We start from the raw sequence: 11,211 nt of genomic DNA, 5'->3' as shown, positions 1-11,211 counted from the left end.
AAAACTGGACCAAATTAGTTTTCCCATTCTATCATGTGCACAAGTCCTTGAACAACCCGATCTAACTGGACCTGCTTTGACCAGACGTGCCCCAGACTCTCCTTTCAACGGAAACCTTTCCGGGACTGCGCCGGCTGTGCTTGGGAGACAGTCCTGCAGAGGTACAGCCCAGACACCTTCAGAGTCAGACATTTGCAACCAGCAATCAATGAAAACAGGTCTCAGTATGGGCTTTTCCTCATAACATTTACGCTATGGAAATGTCTTGACATCCTGAGTTATCCTTTATCAGTGAAGCAGACAGTTCTCCCAAATAGTTTTACTGGAGTTTATCTAACTCCATCTGACAATTTGTGAATGGTGTTTAGTTTAAGATCTACAATGCTTCCATTATTATCGTAAAGGCCACAGCTATAGGAAAATGCAACTATAAATCAACTGATGACCTGAACAGAAAAAACAGGTCTGCCGAGAGCCTGAGCAGGCTATGAAAGGATCTGTTTCCACCAGATGAGCTCCTTGGTATCTGATGTATGTCCTGGTCTTAACTTGTTGGTAACAAAGTTAAAGATTTATCTCCATAGAAAACTTTATTAATCTGAGTAATAAAAAGTGTTAATCCTCTCTGTAGTGTTTTCTATCGTGCAAAAATACGTTTCCTATAGCAACATTAAGATCCACCATGTGCTTATTCATTAAGAACCACCGTGTGCTTATTCAGAAGTAAAGAATTAACACTTAACTGCAGGGTTTTTCTCTCATGCTCATAAAATGCTGTCCTCCTGTATATGGACACAGGAATCTTCTGCAGACAAGCATCTGGAGGATTAACGTATGCTTTCCTGACAGTTATGCTCCTCTTGTCTTTGATAAACTCTGTTATTATGCTCTAACCTCTGCCTGTCCTTTCTGGCTGTCATTCAGACGATCAATGTTTTTTTTCATGGCTTGTATTGTGAACTGTTAGCATGATTTGACAGTCACCTGGAGTCTCAGCAAGTAGAATATTGATACGACTTATGATTTTAAGCTTTTTTAAAAGATAGAAACAGGACATCCCTGAATATTATAATCCACTAAAAAATCTGCCCCAAAATAGTTTTCAAGATTCAAATGCTACTATGTGTGCCTGCAAAACACTGCTGTGACTACAATGCCTTTCTTACCATTTTATGTAGAGGCTACTGGAAGGTTTTTTTATAAAGGTACATCTGTGCTAGTAAAGCAACAAAAGAAAGGGAGAGAAGTTTTGAATTATTTTAAAATATTAAGCATGCTATATAAATAATATATTTAAATGAAAAGGTGTTAGAAGGGATCAAGGCCACAATCCCATTGATTTTTATGCAGCTCCAAAGTTTTTTTGTGGAAGGAAATGAAATCTGTTTCTTAAACTTGTAATAAATTTCCCTTGGAGCTCTCTCTTACTTTGGTTTTCTTCTACAGCAGCACAGACGTCTCTTTGTCTCCTTGATCAGACAGGCAGGCTGCAAAGAGCCATTCGAGAAATTCAACAGTCTTCTCTGATCTCAGCCTTCTGCACCGACTTACAACTCACTATAAAATATCAGTAATAAAGTGAACAAGAGCTAAATGATGAACTCCACAATTAAAAGCACCAAGGGTAGATCAGCAAAGACCCTGAGCGTTGCAATGCTGAGCACTGCAGTGCTAATCCTGAGGGCTCTGCTGCTTACCCCAGAGTATGCATGTGTTCCCCAAAGGAATGCAGAGATAGGACTGTCAGTTGCAGTCAAGATCCCCAGACATCACCAATGTATGGGGAATGTATAAAGCAATAAAAGCTAAAGCAGATGAAAGGTCCAGGTCTTGGCACTTACTTACCTTATGGGGCCTCTTTTGGCTCAGGATTCTCGGGCTTCAACCTTCTGTAATATTTAGACACCTGTTTTTTCTGGTTGTGAAAAGCCACAAGTAATATAGTTCCCATCTGAGAAGAATCTATTTCTGAGTGGTTAAAGCTTCTCCTCAGTGTATAAGGAGATTCTTTTACCAGATCTGTGTCTGTTCTACCAGATCTGAGTCTATTCCACCGGATCTGGAATACGGACCTGGTCTTTCATTCACAGGCTCTGCATTAACCATGGCAATGGGTTCCCATGATAAAATGCTCCTAATCTTTCCTACTGCAGTTGTTTCACTTTGTGAAGACCAAGGAAGGAATAGCAACCATTTCCTCCTTGAATTCCAAACAATGCTCTAATAAATAGTACTCTAAATGGGAAGAGTTTGCACAAGAAAGATGGAGAGACCCAGCGGTCAGGTCCCTGAATGTAAACACTTTATAGCTGAGGTTGAATAGAAACACATGTGCGTATGAGCACATCCTCCTCTCCAAGCTTGTGTGACTGGTTTTGGGGATGCTGAGAGGCTATGTGAGGGGGGGAAAACAGCTCAAGTCACAACGGAGAGACTGCACCCATGGCACCAGCCTGGCAGTGTGAGCATCTGCTGTGTAGGGTGGACTGATGGCACCACGGTGACTGTGCATGAGCCTGCCTGGGTTGTGCAGACTGATTGTCTGGATGATTCTAGTGACATTTAAATGGTGGATGTATGTACCTTTGCTGGCATGTTTGTAAAGACAAATATAAAAGATAAATTCTATATCATATGGCAGTATGGGTAAGATGAAGGACTCACTAGTTGCTGTAATATGGATCCTGTTTGAAGATGCTTAGGCAAGTTTATTACAACAGCTCCTTTTGTCTGAGAAGTATTTAAGGCAAAGTGGATCAGTACTTCTGATTCAATTCAAGTATCTCAGAGGCATTCAACAACAATTGCTACCCTCAGAAGCATTTAAATATATCAAAAGCCCACAGAGCATAAGCCTAGCAGATGGGAAGGCTTGCTCGGACTTAAGCAGGCTAAGGAGGATGTCAGTATTTCTGTTTTCCAGATGGTAGTGCACATTGCAAGTCAAATGAGTGCTAGGAACTGCACAGTGCACTTACCAGAGCTCAGAGCAGATGTCCCACCATTATTTACTAAGACCTTTTACAGTGCTTCTCAGTTTGCTTCCCCTGGCAAAGCCAGCCATTTAGGGTTGAAAAGCTTCTAGCCCAGACCCAAACTTTAATAGTGAGCAAACCCAGGTGGGGAAATGTATGTGGATGTATGTGCAAATTTTGTTATCTAAAATACTGAATAATTGTATTAGGAAGGTGTACAATACTGCTGTGCTTTGTGCTTCAGCTATTGCTCCTTTCCTGAAGAAATTACAGAAGGTTACTGTATTACTAGTATTATTACTGTATTATTAGTTCTGTATTCCTGAAGAAATTCTGTAATACAGAAGTTTGGCAGTCTGGGAAGGGACGTGCCTTAGCAACGGCCTGTATTGATGTTGGGGATCCCCAGCCACTTGGTAACGAGGCTTGTGTGAACATGCACGTTACAGAGAAGCCAGGCGTTGCCATCTTCACAGCACTGCCACCAACCCAGACCAGAGGCAGGAGCGTTTGCTGGTGGCAACCCACAGTTGCACAATGAAGCCTCTGTTGTGCGTGTTCATGGATGTTCACCAATGCTGTCACAGAAGCAATTGCTATAATTAAGGATTTATATCATTCCATAAATTTTCCAAACGGGTTTAGGGAAACATTATTATTTACTAGCTGTTTTATGAAGTTGGCCGGGTGTATCCCTGCACTTCTTCACCAGGCAGGAGCAACCTGGCTGATGTCAGTCCCAGTTCTCAGGACTGTGTGTGACAGGGTTGCCGACAGCAGTGTGACCTGTAGTTGAAATCTCACTGCACTGCTATTGTCCAGCCAGTACAGACGTGAAAAGGGGAGAAAGACAGAAGTGGCTTAAATTGCAGAGGTAACTGCAGTCAGAGCAACGGGAAGAAGTTTTGTGTAAACAAGAACCTGGCTCTGCGTGATCTAGCGTGAATGGCTCTACAGGAGAAATGTGCCTTTTTGTGAAATGCTTCGGAAAAGAACATGTATTGAAGCTTATCTCCCCCTTCTGGAAACTCCTCTACAAGTCCCACGAAGATTGCAGGATACAGAAGTTACCTTTCAAATATTTGTTATTTCTAGATTTAATGCTTAAAAACATGCGGCATTCCTTACTTTGTAGTGCTTTCACTTCCAGTATGATGAAAAGTAAAATATTACTTCTAAACTGAAGCAAAATGACACATGGTTTACGCTGGGTTGCCGAGGTCTCATGTTATCCAACGGACAATGTTCAGTCAGGCAATACCAAGTTCTTCGAGAAAAGTCCAAATTCCGCTGCTGCTCAGAAGGATTTTGTGGCCTTACCGTGTACTTCTTTTGAAATTAAACCGGTGAGTTACACCCAGCTGCTGTTTCACGGCTGCTTCCACTCCCGGTGCCTCGGGCTCCCGCCGCGGCGACTCCTGGGCAGCAGGGCCCTTCCATCGGGAAGGTGTTACCGCCGAGGGCGGACTCCCGCCCCAAGCCTGGCAGAGCGCTGCTGGGCGCTCCGGGGGGCGGCCCGGCCCTGCCCGGTCCCCGCTGCCCCGCCGGCGGTGCCGGCCCGAGGGGGCGGGCGCCCCTCGGCCCCCGTGCCAATGGCTGCGGGGGGGGCGGCTCTGCCTGGCCGTTCCCGCTCGGTTACAGGATGGAAATTCCCGGCCTCCCCGGGGAGGGAGCTCGGGCTCCGCGCTCTGAAAGGCTCATTTATCCCCGCGCTGCCGCCCGGACCGGCGGACACGGGCCGCTGCGCCGCAGCCCCCCCCCGGCCCCGGCGCCCCCCGGCCCCAGCCCGCGCCATGCGCCGCGCCCCGGCCGCCGCCGCCGGCCGCCCCCCGCCGCCGCCGCCGCTGCTGCTGCTGGTGGTGCTGGTGCTGGCGGCCGCCCCGCCGCCCGCCGGCTCCGAGAGCCCCAAGGGGAAGCAGAAGGCGCTCCGCCAGCGGGAGGTGGTGGACATGGTGAGGGGCCGGGGGCCGGGAGCGGGCTGGGGGCGCCGGGCGGGCGGGGTGGGGCTGGCGGCGCTGCCGGGCTGGGGCGGCGGCGGCCGGAGCAGCCGCCCGGCTGCGTTTTGATGGCGAAGATCGGGAAAAAAAGCGGAAAACCGGCGGGTTTCGGAGGAACCTCGCTGCCGCACCAGGCCGGGCACCGCCGGGCCCGCCGCCGCGTGGGCTCTCCCGTGATGTTTTTAATTACGGCCGGGATTTGAATCAGGAAAACGCTGAGAAAGGGTTGGGCGGGCTTTGACAGAAACCGCTGGTTTTCGGCGGCCGGGTGCGTGTTTTCGTGCTTTCTCCACAGGGTCAGAGCCTGCGGGGGTTGCGCTTAAAGGCGGCGGCGCCTCCGCGCCCAGCCGTGCCCGCGCCGCGGAGCGAGGCCGAGCCGCGGAACGAGGCATCCCGGCGGTGATACGGGCAGCGCTCCCGCCCGCGGCGGGTTGCGGCGGCGACGCCGAAACCTTCCCAGCCCTGCAACATGAGCAGTAAATGCTCTTTCGCTCCTAAAAGGCTGGTGGATAAATGCTAAACTACAGAAGGAGCAATAAACGGACGGCTCCCCAGCAGCCGTTAGATGCTGTGAGAACTGTGTCCGCACGCTCACTGAACGCGCTTTTCTCGGAGTGGCATTCCTGCCTTACTCCCTTTGGCACCTGGGACTGCATACCGCGGCTTGCAACTAGAAACCTGAATGTGCCGGGACTATCCCGTCTCAGGGATAGAAGAAAGGAGGGAGATTTTCCAGTGCTTGGAATGCAGAAAGCAGATGTGAAGCTATTTCTGTGAGCTGCTGGACTGCCGTTCACCTCCTATACAAAATCGGTGGCATGGCCGCCTATTCCATGAGCTCCAGAGAGATCCCTCAAAGTGATGTGCTAGACATACCATGGGTAGCAAAGCTCCTTCACTTTCACACCACTTCATAACTCTTTCACTTTTACAGTGGAAATTGAATTGCATCAAGAACAAGGAGCCTGCACACATGGGGGAGCTTACACTTTCTCTTGGAGTGGTACTTTAGGGTCCGCCGTTGCTCTTGCATTGCTCCCCGGTTTTGGGTGCAGCAGAGTTGAGCAGCAAAGCGCGGGTACATCCATGGCAGCTGAGTCGGGCACAGCCCGGTTGTACAGACTGCCTCAGCCAAAGCCCTTCCAGGGCAGAGCGAAGGCATGCCCGAGAGGGGCTCCTGCCTTCAGCAGACATCTTAAAAGATGTTTTATGCATTTCCAGCTTAAGAAAGCATGAAAAAGACTTGATTTGGCAAGCGTAGATTAATTTAGTTGGAGTGGAGCCTGAAGCCCAGGTAACTCTTTCGCTCACATCCATTTTTTGGTATGTGCAAGGGCTGAGCCCTCTCTCCAGGACAGAGCCCGGCCCAGGGGGCAGTGGTGCCTCCAGGGCAGCCCCGTGGTGCCGCTGGTGCCCCGAGGGGCTGAGCCTCAGCTGGCCCCAGCTCTCCCCGATTTCCATGTCCATGAGGTTTCTGTGGTGAGTGACCACGTGTAAAACCAGAGTCAAGTAGCTGTTACAAATAGAGTCCAATGGAAAACAGCAGCAAAAGCAGATAACCAATGCTGTGTGGAATAGAAGTGCTTCTGCATTGTTCTCATGGTCCTTAGGTTGGTGTGTGCATCGCCAAGCAGCCTTCTCTCCAGCTTTTTTTAAACACAGCCTTCTTGATTATAATACCTCACTATTTCCACCGCCTTTTGCCAACAGTGTTTTCTTTGGTGAAGGTAGTAAGGGAATGCCAGCATCCATTAGTTGAGCTCTCATTTTACTTCTTACCAGACCTCTTAATATAGTCACTGATTTTCTTTATAGAGTGGTTCCAGCCAAGCCTGTGATGCCCATGCCCTGTTTTTGCACCAAAGCACAGGAAAAGGAACAACCCCAGAAGACGAAAGTTCACCAGTCTGACAAAGGAGAGAGGTTTAAAACAAAGGCTGTGGTTTACAGCTCCTGCGGCGCAGATAGAGGCATGGCTCGCAGGAGGTGGAATAGTTGCACGATCATTTAAAAAAAATTAAGAAAATAGGTGTGAGAAAGGGATGAGCAGAATATAGTTATCTGTGAGAATCTGGGATGAAGACTGGAGGAAGCTGCCAGTCACCAGATGGGAAAGAGCAGTTGAAGTAAAAGCCCTGCGATGGGCAGCCCCTGCAGGTTCCCTCTCGCGGCTCCACCAGCGCCACACGTGTGTGCTCCCCCCACATCCTGCACTCAGGCCACTGCAGGGGGAAGGAGCTCTGGACTGCACAGACCCAATCTCCAAGGAAAGCAAACCCGAATCTCATGTGTTATGAAGGCAATGTGTGCTAACATGCAGTCTGGGAAAGCAACATTTGACCTTTCTTACTACTGTGATGTTAGGGAGGATATTAGCGTGCCATCCTCCCATGTGGGCCTTCCCACCACTGCGAACAGGGTTTCTAAGTTCAGGATTTTTCCAGGGTGCAGCTTCCCACATCCACATCAGCACCAACATGCTGTGCACACTCTGGAGTCTGACTTGTGTAGCTTAGCTGTTGCAATGTGATTCTGTCCCAGAGGAGTGGTGAGAGAAGAAACCTGGCATTAACCTTTGCTCTCTATGAAATGCAATAGTTTCTCTACTTCAGAAAGAAAAAAGGAAAAAATAATAATGAAAGCTTATTAGCCAAGACAGCTATACAAGCAATGGTGGGTTAGGAAGAAGTAACTATTAACATAACTCTTTTTGTTTCTATATTGGAATGTTTTGAATCTTTTGAGGTTTTCCAACAGGTTTTAATCCTTGTACCAGGCCAATTTCTAATTCTAGGATTTATACATCTTTTGCAAAATAAGACACAAAAATGGCATCTTAATTTACAGCAAATTCTGTTGGCACTGCTTACCTTTGAGATTTTCTTTTTCCTTTTTTTCTTTTTCCTCTGTGGAGCCATTTTCTTGGTGATCCAGAAATAGCCCATTAGCTTGTGTCACAGCAGGTTTTTTTGTGTTTTGTTGTTGTTTGTATTTAACTTGGTTAGTCTTGGAGTTAATGGACAGAAGCAGCAAGATCTGTTCTGTGTTTCAGTACAACGGCGTGTGCTTGCAAGGCCCCAGTGGTGTTCCTGGACGGGATGGAAACCCGGGAGCCAACGGGATCCCCGGGACACCTGGGATCCCAGGACGGGACGGGCTGAAGGGGGAGAAGGGCGAGTGCATGCGTGAGAGCATCGAGGAGTCCTGGACGCCCAACTTCAAGCAGTGTTCATGGAGTGCTCTTAATTATGGCATCGATCTTGGGAAGATAGCAGTAAGTTAGCTTTGCCTAGGGTGCTGCGCTTCACCGCCACAGCAGCCTCTAGATCTGCCTCTATGAGATGGGTAGCACCAATTGTACAGGTCTCCTATGAGAGCCTTTTTCTACATGTAAAGGTGAACTTCTCAAATGTTTAGCTACTTTGGATTCATCTCAGCTGTGTTTCACAGCCATGTGCCCATTTCATTTTTGTAACTGTCTTTCAAAAGAATGATGTGGCTGGTGTAAAAATACATTTAGAAAACCAGATCTCTAACTGCAAGGCTGAAAGTCACGCTACCAAAAAAGTAGCTCCAGCTTGTCCAAAACAGGGCAAGGCTTTTACCATTTCAGTCATAAAGAACAGGAGAGATGTACATCTTTCATCTTTTAATTGTAACTGTCTTTATACCTACTGCTTCAAAACGGTTGTTCACTGAAACTCAGTTGCGGGATGCTACTGCAAAAAGGCTCAGCATTGTTTAGGAGCAGAATTGCCAAGTGTTACCTCAACTAACTCAAACAGTCTGTCCTCTACTGCAGCCCTGGGTAGGGAACTTTCAAACACAATGGTGCAAGCGTAGAAGGGAAGAAATCCCAGTTCAAACCCAGCTATGAAGCCACACCTAGAATGGCTGGAGTAATTTAACGGCTATCGCTGTGGCTAGAGTGAGAATCAACTTTTCTGAGCTGACATTTCTCACTGCCGTGTACTTGCGGAACTGTCCCTAGCTTCCCCCCCTCACTCCACCACGATATCCGGCGTTACAAAGACAGGATAACAACCACTTAAGAACCTGAACGTGTTTATTTTTCAGTTGTGGAGCTTTTATCAGGGTTTAAGCTTCTCACAGATGTTGTGATAATTGTTAAATCCAGGATTTCTGGTAACAAGAGACAGAAATTGTACTGTCCTCTTATGTGAGGATGTGAGTGTACCTTCCAGACAGCTCATACCCCTTTACATAAACCCCAGAAGGTAACTAGGTTACCAACTTAACAGCAGATACTATCTAAATAAAGAATTTCCACAATCCCCCTTTTCCATTACCATCTATGAGGTGCTGCTTCTGATCTGCATCTTTGCGTTGTATGGTATTTGCCAGGATCTACTTTTTTCTTTTTTTTCCCAGAGGGAAGGGACTAAAGAGACTAGACAAAATGTTCTGAAATAAATATAAATATATTCCTAAATATAAATACACAGAAAATAAATAGGTTCAAAACCAGAGGTTGCTACTAAAGCATTATCATCTCCTCTTAGGAATGTACATTTACAAAGATGCGCTCAAACAGTGCCCTCCGTGTTCTCTTCAGTGGATCACTTCGGCTAAAATGCAAAAATGCCTGTTGTCAGCGCTGGTACTTTACTTTTAATGGAGCAGAATGTGCTGGGCCACTTCCTATTGAAGCTATAATATATTTAGATCAAGGAAGCCCGGAGCTGAATTCTACTATTAATATACACCGAACTTCTTCAGGTATGTATGCTGAGACTATACAAATGGAGATGGAGTAGAAATCAGTAGCAAATCTAGTGCAAATGCACTATGCAGAGAGTACAGTCTGCCTTAGAAAGTCAAAAGACACAGAATAGTGGCCAGCTAACACTCGTTACTCTTCCTATGCTGTCTTACAGTTGACTATCGATAGCAGCAATATTAGAATTATTAAGTGGTACTTTATTACTGTGGTATTTTTAACGGTACTTACATCCTGCAATTTAGAAATGGAAAAGGTATCTATCCACAGTTCTACTGATCTCTGCTACAACATGAATAGAGAGATGTTCTGTGCTGTATTAGCATATGGAGAAACTGCCTTACTGCCAAGTAGACAGTGCCATCCTGGCTTAAAATACTAGCATTTGTACACTACCTGTGCATGAAATTAGACAGTCCTCCTGGAATTTCTATTGTAATTTCAGCTGGGGCATAGAAGTACCTCCAAAGTGAAATACCTAGGAATATCTAGCTTGAGTTGCTAAGTAAAAGGCAAATTAGTAAAGTCATTCGACGTAAAAGGAGGCGACACTAGGAAAAGGTGACTAACATTGAGTCTGTACTCTTTCTCCATTTTTCTCCCCGTACTATTTCGTGACTGCATGAAATCTAACATGTAGAGCTATGATAGGTTTTTTTCACCAAGGGGTAGGACACACCTGCCTTTATTAACCCACCTCCAGCTAGTGGTGTTAGAGGGGAAAAGCAAAGAGTAACAGAAGCACAACTTTATATGGCAGCAGTGCTTTAGGAGTGGAAAAGATTACAGGGTGGCCATCACCTTTGCAGGGCTTACCTGTGGAAGCTGGTATGGCTCTGTCTGTGTCTCCCCTCCCCAGCACTGCTAAAAACATGGCTGGAGGGATTGAAGCCATATCCCAGCTACCAGTTTGTAAATTTGGACATTGAAAAAAGTAGGTATGCCTCCCACTTAGCCATCTTGTCATCTGCTTCAGGTACTGCAAGATGTCACCATGGATAAAGGCAGCGCATGACTGCAACCTATGTTGCCACATCTCTAAGAAATAGTTTTTATTTCTAAAAACTGTATCCAGATTAAACTAAATAGCATGATCTTGGAATGAACTGCTGTTCTTAAGTACTTGGTTCTACCTTCAGTTAAGAAATACAGTGATTGTGTGTGCTGTAACCTGATTTTTGTCTTTAACCAGTGGAAGGTCTGTGTGAAGGGATCAATGCCGGCTTGGTGGATATTGCCATCTGGGTGGGGACTTGCTCAGATTATCCACGGGGAGATGCTTCTACTGGATGGAATTCAGTCTCCAGAATCATCATTGAAGAACTGCCAAAATAACTTTCTCTCCCTTTTTATAATCTCTTCTTTTTTTAAATATTTTGTACAATTTTCTTCAGAATTTATTTCTATAGAGTTGGATGCAAGCATTTGACAGAAACCAACCAAACTCTTGCATCTGTAGTCTTCGTCTAGCCTTTTTTTGCACATCGCAGAGGCTTTT

At 46.5% G+C, this 11,211-nt stretch overlaps 1 protein-coding gene across 1 annotated transcript; it reads left to right on the top strand.

The window, feature by feature from the left end:
• Positions 1 to 4,165: 4,165 nt before the first annotated feature.
• CTHRC1 (collagen triple helix repeat containing 1) lies at positions 4,166 to 11,114 on the top strand. The gene is made up of 4 exons (XM_074901132.1): positions 4,166 to 4,927; positions 8,025 to 8,246; positions 9,496 to 9,712; positions 10,906 to 11,114. Exons 1-4 carry the CDS (start codon positions 4,166 to 4,168, stop codon positions 11,046 to 11,048), a joined length of 1,344 nt encoding a protein of 447 aa, XP_074757233.1. The 3' UTR covers positions 11,049 to 11,114.
• The last annotated feature ends 97 nt before the right edge of the window (positions 11,115 to 11,211 follow it).

This window comes from Athene noctua, chromosome 2 (assembly GCF_965140245.1).
Source record: "Athene noctua chromosome 2, bAthNoc1.hap1.1, whole genome shotgun sequence".
Classification (NCBI taxonomy): domain Eukaryota; kingdom Metazoa; phylum Chordata; class Aves; order Strigiformes; family Strigidae; genus Athene; species Athene noctua.
The sequence above is the reverse complement of the archived record's forward strand: the minus strand, read 5'-3'. Positions and strand labels throughout refer to the sequence as shown.